Below are 19,013 nucleotides of genomic sequence, written 5' to 3'. Positions count from 1 at the left end.
ACCATGGATATATTTTGCACATTTTAATAAATTTAGATGCTCTGTATGTTAAACTTGGGTAAAAGTCACTTGTTTACACAAGCCATTTGGTTACTCACATAGATTTTCCTGTAATGTTTTATCTAAACAAAACAAGTACCAGCAGTCATATGAAGAAAAATTAAAATCGTATAAAAATACACTAACGCTTTTTTTAAATTGAGAAGGCACTGTGGAGATGACAAAACCATTTTTATTAAAAAGAACAGTACAAAAACATGATGTATATAATCAAAGTATGAATACTACTTTTCTGTACGCTTTTATTTACAAATAGATTGTTAGATCACAGAAACATGGATCACAAAACATTTTTTGTTACAGGCTTGATTCTTGTCACAGACATAAATTCTGTGTTTGAAAAGGAATTAAATATTCATATATTATGCTTTTCAAATAAAATGCAAATACTTTTTAGAAAAGCCAAGTGAATCCCTACACAAAGATATCTTATTGAAGAGTCTCATGTGCTACTGACTGAGCCAGTCAGGCGCTAAAGATGTCTCATTTAAAATCACTAGCAATATCCAAAGGTAGTTTTCATATAATCTAAACCCATGTGTATAAAAACATAGCACAAATAAAATTAATTGCAATTAAGTATTTTAATAAACTAATTATTTGACATTCTCCTTAGTCTAAATACTACTAAATGAAAAGGTAATACTATATTCAATAAGTATTCACTTTTCTTTCTTATTGCTTGCCTAGACAAACTACTACCATAATCACATATTTCTGCATATTCACAGTTTTGGGAGTAAAACATTTGCATTCATCTTGTTGGCATACAGTCCCTTAAAAAAGTGCTAGTTTGACAGTATAGTAAAATGTCTTGAAAAAAGTTAAAAAGTATTTTAATAATGCCAGAGGTTCTAACATGAACTATTAATATTCTACCCTATTATTTTCTCTTAGGATACTTTCACCAATTTTCACTTGACTAATTTAATAGGAAAGCGTTTGTGCTTTATTGTAAAGGCATCCCACACTGAATACGTTGAATATTATATACAACATTTACATTATATTTCTAAGTTAGCATTTAAATAGAAAACATGGAAGCAAACAACTACAATAATGATGATAACACTGTAAGTTGCTGTGTCTTCTGACTTTGTAGAGAAGGAAAAACAGACTATCACTGGGGAAGAAAAATCTAACAATGTACATTTAACAGATGATATGCTATCATTTTCATTTACAAAGAAGAATGAATTCTGGATGGGAAATTAACCACTGGCTGAGTATCTGAATTTGATTGTTTTTAGTGAAATGGTGGTAGCAAACAAGTTGATAAAATTTTATCACATCTATACATGCTATCAGAAAGGTGGGTTCTCAAGCAATTCACAGGACAATCTAAATGACTAAATAACACTGTTTATTTGGCATCACAGAGGCATAAAAAGTTCCACCTAAGTGAAATTAAGGTTGGAAATACCTTAAAAGCAGGTCCTACTTATTTTTGCTTTTTCATACTCTATCACAATGCCTAACACAAAAAAGGCCCACAATAGTTATTCAACTATTAACACATTGACTGGCACACTAGAAAAAAATTTTTTTTCCTTGGGGCCCTGGTGTTTTATTACGAAAACAGGATAAAAACTTTGAAAACAAAACAATCCTTTCTAATTTAATGAAAAATTTGTTATTTTTTGTTGTTTTCTGTGCATGAGTTATATGCAACTTGAAAAACAGTCCTCATGGCTCCCAAGGTGAAGAGACACGAGTTATATATGCTTAACGAGGCCCTGGGCTCAAAACTAGCATGAGTTAAGTACAACTCACATGGCAGTTAATGTGTTAATATATAAGTAAATTTCTCAGATAACTGACGTTTCCTCCTTAGATGCAAAAGTTTTCCTCTTTAGATTAAAAAAAATTAAGAAATGTTCTTAAAATATAAGTCTTTCAGATTTTCTGACAACACAATGAATATAGTTTAACTCCTGAGACCTGGGTCATCACTATGAACAAGTTATTGTGTTATGTTTTTATACAGTGACTATCAGGCAGCCCTGAGGCTTCTAGGTCTATTACCTATATTCTTATATTAAACAGTTATTGATTATTATACTTTTAGACTCCTAAGATGTGCTTTCTTAAGTTTTCAATTGTCTTTTTAAAATTTATTAGTGTTTCATGCTGTCAATAAATGTGCCTTAACTGTCTCCTATTCTAATTAACAGCAGCTGCTACTACTTGTTACATTAAAAGAAATTGGTCCCCATACAGCCTTTTTCCATTTTAAAGTACTGGAGCATCCACATGTGGACTCTGTGCCCTCTACACTTAGGCTCCTTTTTGCTTGCTGCTGGATTCTGAGTTACTTTTCCTTCAATATATAATGTATCATTTTCTTCCCTTTTTCTACAGTCTGGTAAAATAGTGGGGAAATTTTATTAATGTTCAGTCCTCTCAAGTTTTTGATGATATTATTTCCCAATTCATAAAAGGCACTGAACTAAGGTCTTTCCAAAGATTTCGGTATCTTCTGTAATATAAAAATCCAGAATGATGTAAAGCTCATGTTTTGGCCTTAACCCCTCCCCCCAATAGATTTAAATTCAATTTTCCAGAGCAGTGGAAGATAGTAACTGTTAAACAGAAGATTATACAAATTTACTGGGACTTTGAAAAATATCTGACATTTAAATTGTTACTTATATTTGAATAATATGTGTGGTAAGTATTTCAAAAAGGTTTAAGGCAAAAGGTAAAAGCCACACTATGAAGCTCTGACTATGGAAAGATCTGCCACCTAATTCAAGTCTTCTTGAAGAGTACTCCATGCTGGGAATATATAGCATTAACTCTCTGCCTGATGTAAAAACACCATATAATCTCTTTGCCTTTTCATTGGTGTTTTCATGAAAGTTTCCCTGATGGGATTCAGACTATGCCACACTGCAGTAAGTAAAAACAGTGAGCACTACTAACAAGGGCTGAAATCTGGTTCTTAGTGGAGCAGAGTAGGATATGAATGAAGACAATAATAATATATTCTCAGATAAATTCAGTGACTACAGTTGATTGAAGCTTTGTTTGCCTTACCAGACATATATGTTCTGGTTGACATTTCCTGTCATCTAGCTTTCCTTTCTATGATTTTGAACATGTCAGTTAACATTTGATTCTTCATAAAATCCACATTATTTGCCCTTCCACTCTACTCCCAAACAACATATAGACATGTAACTAAGAGATGTGAGCAAGTATCTAATGTGTCTGGTGACTTCTGAATAAACATAGCTTGAAAATAAAAGATTAAATTTTTTAATGAAAGGATAATAGCCCAATCAACCCTGATTAAAATTAAAAATTTATCCCTGGGGTTGAGGATAAAATCTTAAACTCTTTAAGTGAATTCCTTGAATACAGGAACTTGGTTTAATCTTTGGATCCCTAGCAAGTCCCTAGTACTATACATAGCATTACAGAAGACATTTAGGAAACATTTACCTGATGAGTAAGACTAGTATTCACAACTAAGGTAAGTAAGAAAACCTAAGAAAACTTACTTTATCTGTTTTGCAGCATTTCCAATAGGTCATGTTAATTTTTAAAAGCTTTAAATATAACTAAAGATAGGTTAATTTTCCTCCCACAGCTGATACAGTTTTCACTTTTGTTAACTATTAACTTGTTTACCAGTAGATCTAGAATTAAAAAGCACATTATACACAAGGATGTAATTGTTAAAGCCTTAACTAAACCTAATTTTAAGAATAATGTGAGGCCGGGTGCGGTGGCTCACGCCTGTAATCCTAGCACTCTGGGAGGGCCGAGGCGGGTGGATAGCTCAAGGTCAGGAGTTCGAGATCAGCCTGAGCAAGAGTGAGATCCCGTCTCTACTAAAAAAATAGAAAGAAATTATCTGGACAACTAAAATATATATAGAAAAAATTAGCCGGGCATGGTGGCACATGCCTGTAGTCCCAGCTACCCAGGAGGCTGAGGCAGTAGGATTGCTGAAGCCCAGGAGTTTGAGGTTGCTGTGAGCTAAGCTGACACCACGGCACTCACTCTAGCCTGGGCAACAAAGCGAGACCCTGTCTCAAAAAAAAAAAAAAAAAGAATAATGTGAGATTACGGCAACCATATCTACAACCAAAGCCATTAAATAAAGTTAATTAGTGCTTAAGGACTCAGAATGTACTTAACGTTCCTTACACTGTAGTAAAGTAGATTTTGTACTATAAACATCTGACTATAAATAATATTGATTTGATGCCTCACTATAAGAAAATAGGATATGAAATTAAGAGGGAAAAATCTCATCATCCTTCATTATAATAGAGTAAAATTTCTTTTTGGTAGGTGATAGAAAATAAGATTAATGCATAATAATTTCTTTGCTTTCTATCAGGCTTTCATTATAGGCAATTATGTTTTTGGTCCATATAAATACATGTAATAAGTGAAGTTTTAGAAATGATTTGACAATATTTTTCCATTTACCTATGTATCATTCCTTACTATGCTTCACTTTAAGAATATATCACATTTTATTTCTAAAAATGAATAAAGAAGTACATATACAACCATGTTATTTGTAGTTTCTTCATTTCCCATACTAAAGAAGGTAAAAGATAAATGGTAAACATTCTTAGAAGAGGCCACAAATCATAATGGATTGAAGATAGCTAAAGACAAATCTGAAACTAATGTCAAGAATCCTTCTTCACTATCTCATGGAATCACGAAGGGTAAAGGTTAACAGTGACATTCACAAATTCCATCAAATACAAGTCTGAATTAGAGGCATATGATGTAATAGAATACTCTCAATTATGGGATCTAGTATTATGATTTCTACCTAACTTTGAAAACACCAACTTGTTTTTCTCCCCCTAAGTTGGCAGCAGTAGACAGAATGACAGAATAGGACACTTAGCAAATATAGGCTTATATCAAGTTTTCACAACCTCAGCACAACTGACATTTGGGGCCCAATAATTTTTTGCTGTGGGGGAATGTCCTGTACACTGTAGGATCAGTACAATGTAGGATGTTCAGCAGTATTATTAGCCTCCATCCATTAAATGTCAGCACCACCTCTTAAATTGTGACAACGAAAAATGTCTGCAGACATTGTCAAAAGTCTCCTGCGGGAAGGGGAGCAAAATCAAGCCCTAAGAACCACTGGCTTATACAGAACTCTGTGACCAAAAAATGGGGTATTACTATTTCTGATCTAAGTTTCTGACTTTTCCAATGTTTGGTCTAGCTAATGTACATCCTTTGGTTAAGTAAGAAAAGTATTATTATTGCATTAGGAATTTAATTATTTTAAATAAAGATTAATTTTATCCACTACTTGAAATTCCTTTTTAACATGCTTCTATACATACTATAATCATTATACACATATTATTTTGTATGTTCTTAAAATGTACCATTTCACAAATATTTCCATGTTGTAACAATGACTTACCAGTATTTCATTTTACTAGCTATATACCAGTGTGTCAAGTCATCTCCCTACTTTGGACATATGGGCTATTTCCAAATTCCTACTATTAGAGGTAGTCTGATAAATATACCACTGTGTAAATTATTTTTAGGGGATGGGGGGAAGAAATGGGAAAAATAAAAGCTAAATTCCAAATAGCACCACAGGATAAAAGAGTACAAGCAGTTTTATAGTTTTTCTTACATACTGAACATAAAATTTAGAAATAATTGAAATCTGTCTTAAATACTGCTCAATGCTGAGGTACTTATCTGCCAAAAGATGTATCATAAAATATATAGTCTTATATTTAAAATTTTAATTTATCAATATTAAGACTTTCATTTATCATTATAAGCTCCAGATGATATTTCTTTACTTATATATACAGCATCTTTTTATTGCCAAATTTTCACTTTTCCTATTACCCAATCTTTACACAGATCTTTCCTCATTGAAGACTGAAATATTTTTGAAAATCTAAACTATGATATAAAGCATAAGGAAATTAAACAGATATGAGGGAAAAAGGGATCTTATGAAAACCTTAAACATATAAGTTTGGCAAAATCTTCCAATTTTTATTATTTAGGAAGCAACAATGTCTAACAAATTTCAAATACAGTAAGATCAGATAAATTTATCAATATCTTAGCTCTATCTTTCTTGAAAATAAATTTCTTGGACTAAAAAGGATACTTTTCAAATAATTAAGAAAAATGCAAATTTTATCTTTTAATTAAAACCACAAAAATAAAATGTTGTGATTTCTCCTTTAGATCACTAAAGAATCCTATGATCTAAATAATGATGAGAAAGACAAAATTAAAGGACTTTGTCATCTATATATTTATTTCAACCAGGGGTCTCAATTTAAACAAATCTCAGGTAGATAATTAAGTATAGCTTTGCAGGATCTAAAGGATGTTGAGTCTTATTTGACTAAGCCCCTAAATGTAATGGGTCAACTGAACTCAGTTGAGAAATTAAAGCACTTTTCTCTCTTCTCATTATTAACCATAAATGAAATTAGTTGTCTTGTAAGAATTTAGATTTTAAAAGACTGTAAATCTAATACAATGGCAAAACTTCTAGGAGGTTAAAAAAGCTTTTTAATGTAAACATAAAACTGCTCTAAAAAATAAAGTTTATTAATTAAAAAAAAAACAAATAAAAAACTTTTAAAATGGAATATTGACCTAGGTGGGGAAATGGGATCATTCTTCCTTGTTGCTTTGGTAGGAAAAACTACCTGGAAAGGCCCTGCAGAGAAGCCTCCTGAAGCAGCTAGGTGTTTATATGAATCCATGTTAAATCTTGTATCATTTGTCATTTTTATCTTTATTATAACATTTATGACAACCAAATGTTTATGTGGAATATATCTTCTTTGGATATATATACTGGAGCCATTATTGTAGATATGAACATTGACAATGAATAATAGATTTGTCTTCACTCTAAATACTATTTTAGCTTTGACAGTGATAGCCTCTTATGAAGATCAATATTAATATTTCATTTGTCTGAAAATAGTTAAGGAAGCCAATAAGACAAGGAAATCAGTCAAAATAGCTATCACTATCACCAAGTTCATATACTTCATTATTAAGAAAGTCCCTTGGGTCCTCACCATGAGCCCAGTTTTCGTAAGTATGGTTACCTGCTTTCTTAATCCACAGTATATCAGCTAGGGCAAGTATATGGAGACACACAAGAAATGACAGGTGACAGACAGCCTGGTAATGAAAAAGAGACAGAACAAAAGCAACAATACAAACAAAATCCTTCAAAATATGCAGCATAAAAGCCTTTTGATGAATGTTTAATTAGAGCTACTGATATCAACAGATTTTCAGAGTAACAATACAATTGATATTCATAATCATGATCCTTGAGTCATCAAGAAAGGGTTAAATTATGTTCAGTATAATACAAGGAGGCAGGCAAGTTTTCCATTAAATGATTAATGAAATCATTTTCATTAATGGTTCATCATTTCATTAATGGCTGGGCATGGTAGCTTACACCTGTAATCCCAGTACTTTGGGAGGCCAAGGGGGAAGGATCACTTGAGCCTAGGAGTTCAAGACCACAGCCTGGGCAACACAGAGAGACCCTGTCTCTTTAAAAAAATAAAATAAAATAATAATAATAAAAAATTAGCTGAGTGTGGTGGCACCAGCCTACAGTCCTAGCTACTTGGGATGCTGAGGCAAGAGGATCACTTGAGCCCAGGAGTTTGAGGCTGTAGTGAGCTATGATAGCACTACTGCACTTCAGCACGGGCGTCAGAGTGAGACCCTGTCTCAAAAAATAAACAAACAAATAAATAAATAAATAAAATAGGAGTTTTAGTATCAAAGGTTTAAGTTTCAGTTGTCTAGAAAATTCAATTAAGTGGAACATCTTATTCCCAAATGATGCCAAACAAACTAGTATTAATTATAAATATTAACATAAACATTCAATAACATTAATTTCCATAACTTTTATTTTTCACGCTCAATATTAACTTTTATACAAAATAAGGAATGATACTGAGATGCAAACTTTCACTATCTGTTTTATGCTATGTAGCCATTTCATTGAGATAATCTGTTCACATAAGCAATCTTTTAGACAGTTTAACTTAAGAGGATATAGCTCATATGTTGGTAATCTCAGTAAGATTATTCCTGCTAAGTATAATTCCAAGAATTTCTATTTCTTGAAGAGTGAAAAACATATTTTAAAACTATTAATAATATGCAAATATCAGGGGGCATGGATAAGTAAAAAATTTATAGAGCCAAGCTACTCAACTAAACCCTTTACATAATCTAAAATTTTCTGATATGCATGTCCTTAAGTAATATAATGTCAAGTATTTGTAGTTTGTTTTTCTTTTACTCTTCTACTTGTTCCTGTGAAGGAAGGCAATATGCTTATACCTCATAACACCAATGGAAGTGAGGTGGATGGCTTTAAAGAAAAATTTTAGGGTGCCTGCAAAAGTATTTTTCTCCTGTCATACATGCCATAAGTAAGTACTTAAATAAACTATGCTTAAAACTATCCATTAGAAAACAAATAAAAACCCTAATTTATAATATGGGAACAAATTAAAGTAAGTTATATTTAACTGTAGCATAAAAAATCAGCAAATTTATTTAACAGAATTTTGCTTAGAATGAAATACAATGAACACCTCACTAAAAACAAATAGCTCCTGCAAAAACTATAAATAAAATCCTGATTTTCAAAAGACTATTCTTTCCTACTAAAGAACAGAATCAGTCCTTTCTGAGCATAAAACATCAAATAAACAAAAAAAGTCTTTTTACTGCAGAGAACATATTATATTAATATAAATGTTTATTTGAAGAATATATCACAGCAGTAAATTTTAATACTTGATCTTCTACATCAAGAGACTGTCCATATATCTAAAGTATACATATGAAAACATAAGTCTAATAAGGGTCTAAACCATTTTTAATGGAATTATTTCTAAAATATACAGCTTTCTACATTCTCAGATTGTATACTGAATATAATGTTTTCTTGCTAATTGATGACTATCATTAAGAACATTATTCTATTTCTTAAATTATAGCAATACTCTCAAGTGCATCACACAAAAGACTTCTGAAATGCTTAAGGCTGTTTTACCCTGGTGTTAACTAACCTCAGAAGGTTGTAATTTTACAGTATTTCAATCTCCTCCCTTCAGAGTGCTACAAATACATCTTTCCTAACAGCATATAAAATGACTACTACAAATCTGCTGATACCAAACTTGTTGCATCACAAACCATATTACATATTTATATTAACAGGTTCTGGGCAAAGACCTAAAAATGGCTTCATGACATTCCTAAGGCATAAAACAAAGGTTTGTTTTTTTCTTTTTTTTTTTTTTTTAAATGACTCATTTTATACAGTGTTTAAAGCCTTCCTTCCCCATTTATTTATTGGTATGTAATTGTGTTTCAAATTTGTGCATAACCCAACTATAAATGCCAGTTAAGTGGTGTTATTGATTTAGTCAGTAGCAAAATTGAGTGTTTTACCAAGTGTTGGGTGAATAATATAATGCTTTTATACTCTAGTCTCTCAAGAACAAAAAAATTAGAAAATGAAAGTAAAGATTAATAATGAATTTAGAATACATAGTGGAAGTTAAAAAAAACTTTCAGCTGATAAAGGTTCTTTAAAAAGTTATATTGTTAAACACATATACAAATTATCTGGGGCAGGATTAAGAAATTTTCATTGCTTTTATGTTACACTTAATTAAAATTTTCTGTTATACTAAGCCATAAACTTCCATTAAAAGCATATAATTATTAATTAAGAATATTTGTAAGGTAAGCTTTACCCAAAAAACTACCAGTCAGAAAACAACCAGCCAGTATATTGGGAAGTATCTAAAACTATACCTGATATAAACCAGGAAAACAAAATTAATTTAATTGTCCCTGGCACCATTTTTGTCTATTAAAAATGAAAACTAGACCACACAGGAGAAATAAAAGAAACAATGTTTCTATCTTTCATTGCAAATTTTCATGTAATCCAGAACAAAATCAAAAAAAGGCTTTAGAAAAAAGCAGGAATAAATTTTAATGCTGACAATAATATATAGAACTTTTGGATCAACACCTACCGATTTTTTTCTACTGTTTTCCAGATCTTTGAGTTCATTCTCGATTTTTGTGATTAATTCCCTGAGTTCATCAAGATTAGTGCAAATAAGCTAAAATAAAACACAAAAACACAGCTTGATAACACATAATATAAAACACCCAAAATGTGGTAACAGAAGTTGTTTTAACACACACTGAATTCACAATTATTTTTCTCTGTAATAGTAAAAGGCAAGGAAAGCTCGCAGTTTATATTTTAAAAGATATTTACTTGTTATGATGTATGAACTTCAGGATTAGTATAAAAGAAGCTGAAATTTCAACATTGGTGGTTTCATCCCACATCCCCACCTCTCAGTTTGTTTTATAATCCAGGTACTTTCTTAACATTATTAACTTTCAGCCCAGAATGACAAAGATCTGGAAACTCACCCTAGATTTCACAGGTTACTGAATCACCTTTAACAAATGCTTCACCAGACAGCCTCCTATCAGGTGAAGAAACGCACCCCTGGAGAACTGTCCTTATACCTTTGTTTGGTTTGCTAACTACACAATTTAACAAACCTTAGTTATTACTGTTGGGATTGCTAGTAACAAAGGATTACAAGTATATGTAATATATTAAAGACTTGGATGAAATTAAGTACACACTCTTAATATGAGCTTATTAGTCTTTAATAAGACCATCTCCACAAATGGCATCTATTTCCTTTCATAATTGTATGGTTCTTTTTATTTCATCTTGGTAATGTTGGCAAATGGCCAAAACAATTGATTCTTAGTTATTAATAACTGAACTAGCTTGGTTTAATTACTAAATTTTTAAACAATAAAGTGTCAGCAACAATTAAAAAAATTAGTAACTACACATAAGTTCTTGTAAAATTATACTGAACTTCTCCAATTAATTCAATATACTTTTTTCCTAAAATAACTTAAACTATTTTAAAAAATCTAATGTGAAAAAAAAATAGATGATTTCCGAAACAAAACTGCAACCACATAGAGGAAAACTTCAGATTAATAAAAGTCTTGTTGCAATGTTTATACTATGATAATTAAAAAAAATACTCTACTTATAAATTATTAATTCACCATTAACTTTCATCAGTCCCATGTTTGTCACATTCATTAATTGCTATGTAAGGGCATCATTTTCCTCAAAGGCATATTTTCTTTTATTAGAAAATCAAAACAACAAAAGCAAAAGTGGGTCATAAGATAATTCCTGGTGGCTACTGAGTGAGAAAAATAGACAGGGAGTCCCTTAAATTTCCTTTTTTGGGTTGAAACATATAAAATCACTGATACACTTTTGATCTACAAAAATGGCAATACGGTTCAAACTAGCAGACTAAGAAAAAATTATCACAGATACTGTTATAATTAGTGTTAACAATTACATATTAGAAATATCTATATAAAATTTTAAACTGATAGAACTGATAAAGTAGGGAAAGTATGTACTTTAGTAATCCAAATCAAACAATTTCAGAGCAGAAAACAGTGACAAAATAAGAGAGTGCAGCTTGATGTAAGAAACTACACATTTCAATTTGACAAATCTACTTATGAAAGGAATGTTGATGGTCAAGCAGTGGACTGGCCAATCAGGTAAGTGCCTCTAGAGCTAAATAATTTCTTCAACTTCTATTATATTTATTAAACTTTGAACAATGTTGACCCTATAGCAGATTTTTATTAAGTACTCAGTGAGAATTAAACTTCCCGTAGTATAATATGCTATTATGGCCATGTCAAATTTGCCCCAGAGGCTGCAGAAGGATGGCTATACATCTTTTCACAGAACTTGATGTACCAGTTAACATCATAGCATAGATTTCTCATTTGCACATATGGCAAAGCTCAGAGGAATTTTTACTTGCATCTTAGCTGTCTCACTATATAATAAGGAAGAAGGGTAAGTTTTACATGCAGTTTGTAGGAAATTACAGGAACAATGAAGACATATTACCCCTACAACTAAACATACCCTAAAAAAATTTTAAGATCTTTTAATTATCAATTAATCATAATATCAACAAATATTTATATTATATTTAAAGGAATGGATATTAGTTCTGAGGCCAAATCATGAGTGATTTCCTCTTAAAGAGCTATATAAAATAATATTTTCAAGTGGCTTACCTAGTAAGTTGTAATAAATCAGCACCTCTCGAACTTTCATGTGTGTAAGAATTGCATGGGGATCTTATTAAAACATTATTTCTGATTTAGTAGGTCTGAGGTGAGACCTTGGATTCTGCATTTCTAACAAGTTTCTAGGTATAGTTTGCAGATAACACTTTTGAGTAGTAAGATACTAACTAAAAGATTATGAATTAGAAATCAGCATGGCTACTGAAACAGTCTGGTACCATGGAGCTAATGAGTACGAAAATTCAAAAAGATGAATTTCTAAATAGGAGATGGCATATTGAATTAAATGTACAATGATAAAGACAATTGTCTCTTTAAAATAAATATAATTCAAATATAAATTTTGTTGAATTTGAGGCTCAAAATATTTTTAGCAATATTTACTTTGAAGTTATATTTAAATGAGTTAATATCTACATAACAATTTATACTCTTTATACACTAATATATATTTTCTATATATCTCTCACATATACCTAATATATATACACTCAGTAGACAGAGTCAAGTTAAGCTATTAGAAAATCTTGTATAGGAACATAATTGATTTGATTTATGCCAACTCTATGTCACATACAACTCTATTCCCTGTCTTTTACAAAGTAAGGCATATATGTGGCCTTTAAACTCAACTCAATTTCATATGGTTCTTTTAAAAATAGAATCAATCTACTAAATAAAATTCACCTTAATAAGGAGAACAGATGCATTTCTTTGAACAAAGCAAAACACCTTATTAAAACCTCCTTCTCATTATCTGGAACTTGAAAAACATATCTGAGGCACAGAGCCTCCAGGGGGGAAAAGGAAAGCTCCATAGTAGCTCAAATTACAGTCAGGTCACATTGCCAACACTCATGAGAGGAGATTTTCAATCACACTGCAGAGGTTACAAGAAGAGTTTTATCCCCCAGAAAGAACCCAAGGCTGTCACATTCTCCCTCAATTTTACCTTTCACTTGACATAACCCATAGTAGAGCTACAAAATCATACATCATAGAGCTGAAAGGGAATAAAAACATGTAATTTGGTCCAAGCCTTATCCTAGGCTAAAAAGGCCTATCTCCAATTCATATCCGAGCTAATTAAAACTAACAGGTAAAGTGACCTAAGATGACACACTGGTAGAGGAAACCATAGAACCCAGGACTCCTCCTACCATACCACATTCTTTAAGGGGTCTTTCTAAACACAAAAAAAGAAACAAACAAAAATCTAACAATTGAACATATATTACAGTTTTAAATAAAGCTTAATTTATATCTAGGCTTTTATTTTTATTAATTGGTAACATTAAAAGGCCCTCTCTTTGACTCAAACAGCAATGTATGTATGTAGTGCGTTGGGGAGGACCTGTAGAGATCAAAAGAACTCCATGATCACATTTCAGAAAAATTACATAATAAATCATTTCTTACTTTATCACCACTTCAAACTAGAAATTATGTCCTTTGGGTAGACATTCAATAGGTCTGAAAGATATGTATTTTTTCCAAAAATGGACATAAAGTAGCATACAAAAATACAAACAATATGGTAGATCATATGAAAAAGCAAAGCAAAGGGAAAACAACGTAGAAAAGTAAAAATGAATAGGTCCAAACAAAAGCGATCACATTCACTCTCATTCTAATAAAAGTTTCCTATAATTTATTATAAAAATTATAAGGAAAACATTAAATGTATGGTTTACATTCAAAATTTATATTGTATTTAAACTAAAATTATTATAACATCTGCTAAAACTATGTAGATAGGAAAATTCCTTCTTATTTCTTACAATCACCATTGCAGCAATAAGGACTATTTCAAAACCTGCAAAGGTTATCATTTGTGACATAAAACTAAAAAAGTCTGATAAACAAGTTAACAAAATATTTTTACTACCATATGATTAAAAACAGATGTTTCTCTCAATGCACTATATTTAAAAATTTGAATTTTAAGGGGGAAGTAAAAACTCCTGCTGTTAAAAGTGGGGGGGGGAAAAGCCAAAGTTGAAAATATTCACTTTAAGAAGTAGCAATTCAAAATAATGATATAATCAAAAAGTCCTAATGTGGTGAAGGAGTTTAAAAAAAAAAAAACCCTCAATTTTGGTCTCAGTTTGTTATATTGAATGTAGTACTTTTTCTTTTTCCTTAGTTTCTCCATTGTGTAGATGGAGAAATATGTTTTTTCAGAGCTATGTTAAGGATTAGTGACTTTATCCTTACGTATGAAAACAATGTAATGTAAGTCTTAGTAGCTGGATTCCGAATTTCCTCTGCAAATCAGCCTTTAGAATAAATCAAACATATGAACAAAAGTATACACTGCATGAAAGATTTTTTTTTTGGTTACCAATGAAAAGCAGAGTCATGGTAACTGAGGATGTTAAATTATTTTAAAAATTTGTTGAGACTGGACACTTAAGTTTTAAAAATACTTTCTATGACTTTCTATCATGATTAGGTACAGGACAGAATTCATAAAATATTAGATTTCTCTCTTAAATGTTAAACAAATGAAAAGAAAAGACTTCTGGGGAAAATTAATTTTATTAGGAAACCTGATATTCACTTTTTGGTCTAACAGTCTTTCTTTTATTACAAAACTGATAAAGACATAAACTAATTTAGTCATTTTAACAAAGTCATAACTGTTAAATTTGATATAAAATTTAAATCATCAATATGCTAAACACTCAAAATAAAAATATTCCCAATTTTTTTGTAATTATTACTAACTTAAATAAAATCCAACAATTTCCCCTACATGCCAAACGTATAACCCACCATAACACTAGACTGGGGATGAGCATAAGTTTTCACTCTGGTCAAATACAGTGATGCAAATAATATTACTTGGTTTTTCACTTTTCAAATTCTTATAGGTTTAATCATATGCCACTTTCATAAGACCAAATCCAAGATTTCAAGGTCCTCAGGAGCTGGAAAAAGTGCTCAGGGTAAATAATAGATGCTCTTAAACCAATGTTTAATCAATTTTCCTACTCATAATGCAGTATTTTTCATCAGAAGCATCTGGCATGCTTATTTGAAAACATAAATAATAAGAATAGCTAAAACAGTAAGCCATATCATTTAATCCTCACAATCCTACAAGGTAGGTACTATTATTACCCCATTGTACAGATGAGAAATTGAAATCACAGAGAGGTAAGTAATTTACCCCAAGGTTATAGAGTTAGTAAGTGGTAGAGCTGGCATTCAAACCTAAGTAGCCTGGTTCCAGAATTCAAGTGTTTAACTACTATGCAGATTACTGGCACCCACCTAGACCCATTGAATCAAGGTCTTTGGAGGATGAAATCCAGGAATCTTCATTTTTAATAAAGGTATCAGATTATTTTTATACTATCTAAACTTCGAGAACCACTGACATAGTCTTATGAAAAAGTGGCACACATATGGTTAGTCCCTTTATAATATACAGTCGTCCCTCAGTATCCACGGGGGATTGGTTTCAGGAAACCCCTACCTGCGGATACTGAAATCCGCAGATGCTCAAGTCCCTGATATAAAGTGGTGTAGTATTTGCATATAACTTACATACATCTTCCTCCTCTATACTTTAAATCATCTCTAGATTACTTATAACACCGAATACAATGTAAGTGCAATTAAATAGTTGTTATTTATTGTTTAGGGAATGACAAGAAAAAAGTCTGTACATATTCAGTACAGACACAATTTTAGGGAGAAATATTTTCAATCTGAGGTTGAGAATCCATGGATGCAGAGCCCAGAGATACAGAGGGCTGACTGTACAGACAAAAAAATAAATCCAGTCCACCATTTGAATGTCCATAGTGCATATTCTAAATAGGAGTCAGATGATAACTTTCTCAATCTGAGGTATAGATATTAGGTGTGCATATAAACATGGATTCTTCCTGAAGCAAACAGGGAGGTAAGTTCAATTTCTAGTTTTAAAAAAGTCAGCAAAAACACTGTCAAACTAAAAAGTAACTGAGGTCAAAATAGGATTTTAAAAAATTCATTTGGACTTAAAAAAACACAAAACACTTCACAATTTAATCCCTTAACACATTTCTCTTTATCAAAGCACGTTTTCTGTCAATTTAAAGACGACCAGCTCTTTGGCAAACAGGTCAGGTTTTCAAAAAGGATCTAATATCTATTAACCAACAGCTTCATTATTTTCAGCAATAAGATATTCTATAATGAATAGTATGAAGAAAATCTTCTAGCTTAATATTTCTATAAAGTATTTTTATGTTTAATACTGGAAATGTGATATTTAAAATGACTTGGATAAAATGAATAATTTGCAGAATCTGAGCTGTAAAATATCGTGTTGCTAGAACTTTGGGGAGGGACATTCATTTTATTATATAATAATCAGTCTTACATGTGTTAACAAATAAAGTTAACAAATGACAAAATTATTCTGATAGTTAAAAATGTAAGTTTTACATTTATAAAAAAAAATTTACTAGTGACTAATACTATCCCCTATTTTATTAATGTGCTTATTTGAAGCAAATGACCTATTCCCCTTGGACATAGCTGCCAATTTTCTTTATGAGTAATAGCATGGTATTCATATTGTAAACTAGGCATAAGAACCACTATTCTCATGAGACTATTTCCACCTCTAGCCACTGTCTGTCTCTCTTCATCTCCCCTTTTCTCTTTTCCTTCTCTCTCCCCCTCTCCTTCAGGCACCTTAAGAACCAGGAAGAGAACTTTATTTTGAACAGCTCAATCTAGCAAAACACGTACTTTTGACCCTAAGTTTCTGGGAGTGGCAAGCAAATGGTCAATAACCAAAAGTATCACTTAAGACAGTGTTTTTCAAACTTTTTGCCCATGACTCATGGTCAAAAATACATTTTACAATGCATGTCCTACACGTACATACACAATTGAAACCAAAGTTTCATGAAACAATATATGTGACTATACAAATTCACGTTGCTGTATGTGGCACACTTATTATATGTGACACAATCTGATAATTTCTTTTCTATCTTAATTTTGTTAGCTTAAAAAAGAAATGCTGGTCATGCAATCCAATCCACTAAATTGATTTCATGTCTCACTAATGAATACCACCTGCAATTTTAAAAAACACTATCTATGCAGCCTATGCCACTTATTACATTTAAAAGTCCATCTACAAGAATGGGTATGGAGAAAACATTAACAATGGGCCAGATCTGTCCTAAGATCTGTATTCCCAGGACTAATGCTTTGAAGCACTGAGGGAAAAATGAGTGGGAGAAACAGCAAACGCTAGTGTAATATCAGTGGAAACGTGATGATATAATACTAAAGCATTAAATAATATGTTACCAACAATGGTTGAAAGGCCTCTAAGCAAATAGTAAAATCACATTTTTAAATTGAATATGCTGGAACCAAGGTTATCTACAAAAGGATTTTGCAGAAATGTTTGTAAATCATCCTACGAATATCATTAAAATATTCTAAAATACTGAGACAAAACATGTCTATTTTCTTTCAGTCTTGATTTAAAAATATTAAATTTTTACCAGTTAGTAACTTCCATAAAAACACTCCTCAAAATAGGATTTTTATTGAAAATAGATGTGTCCGCATTTTTGGATATATGTAACTATTAAACTCACCATATATTATCAATATTTTCATAGTGATTGCCCCTTTATTTTCATCTCAACTTGAGACTCACAAATTTATTTTAACATCACTTTTATCATTTGGTAATTAAGTATGAGCTTATAAAACTTTTGAAAATGGATTGGACTAATGACAAGAAATTTTTAAAGAAAATGTCATTTGTTGAAGAAAACATAACTTTTATAAAGTAGAAAATAAAAAGGCATTATTTAATTAGGTTGAGATCATCTGCTTATTCTTAGTATCAGCTACAAAAAAACCTCTTCACTTAATCATATGACAATATTTATAATTACTTTTCTCTTTTTGCAGAAATGTTTAAAGACCACTTCAATTAACCTTTACTTAATATCTTCTCTGAAGCTCATATATAGCTAAAAGATTTATTTCTTAAGTTAATCTACCATTTCTACAGTGTTCAAATAAATAAAAATGGATTACCTAGGCAACATTATCATGTTTAAATTACGATTTGTCCTTGGAAGAATTTCATTTACACATTTGGTTTTATATACATAAAATATATATATACACACACACACATATATAATATATACATATATTCCTATTAAACTACTTCTATAAAACTTAGTATAGGTTAGCATATCAAAAAACCACAGAGGTTTTTGACTGTCAAGAGACAAAAACAGAAGTACAAAACTGTGAAATATTAGCAGATTAAATGTTGGCTCTATCTGCATGTGCAGGGGAAAAAAGTCATTGTCAGAAACATTTCATTAAAAGTATGTATGCTACAGTTTCTTGTAATTCAGCCAATATCTCTAGGAATGATATGAACACTGAAACAAAAAATTAAACTTAAAAATTTTGAGACAAAGTTGAAACATTTACCTGAAATTCTGGTACAGTAGGTGACTTTGTGACAGTTTTCCTCTTCTTTGTAATTGCTTTTTTAGATATGGATTTTTTTCCTTTCAAGATTAAAAGAGAAAAGCTTCATAAGGCTGTTTATAGCACTTCATTAACAAAAACCCAGTCACACAGAGCCTTGAAAGTTAAATTATAACTAACAGATGGCTGCTAGCGAGTCAAATAAAAATGATAAATCAAAACAAGCCCCAGAAAAA

The 19,013-nt window shown here is 31.1% G+C and overlaps 1 protein-coding gene across 2 annotated transcripts in view; it reads right to left on the bottom strand.

Annotated features, from left to right (window-relative positions):
* The window catches only part of KIAA2026 (KIAA2026 ortholog), a 90,779-nt gene that overhangs the window by 13,825 nt on the left and 57,941 nt on the right, over positions 1-19,013 (bottom strand). The window contains exons 4-5 of one of the 2 annotated variants that reach the window (XM_045563870.1): positions 18,778-18,857; positions 10,152-10,241 (exon numbers count right to left, since the gene is read on the bottom strand). In XM_045563870.1, coding sequence (XP_045419826.1) covers positions 10,152-10,241; positions 18,778-18,857 — 170 coding nt within the window. The remainder of the gene's footprint in view (positions 1-10,151; positions 10,242-18,777; positions 18,858-19,013) is intronic. The other variant, XM_045563871.1, reaches the window with a different exon arrangement.

Source organism: Lemur catta, chromosome 10 (genome assembly GCF_020740605.2).
Source record: "Lemur catta isolate mLemCat1 chromosome 10, mLemCat1.pri, whole genome shotgun sequence".
Taxonomy (NCBI): domain Eukaryota; kingdom Metazoa; phylum Chordata; class Mammalia; order Primates; family Lemuridae; genus Lemur; species Lemur catta.
This window is presented reverse-complemented; position numbering and strand designations above follow the sequence as displayed.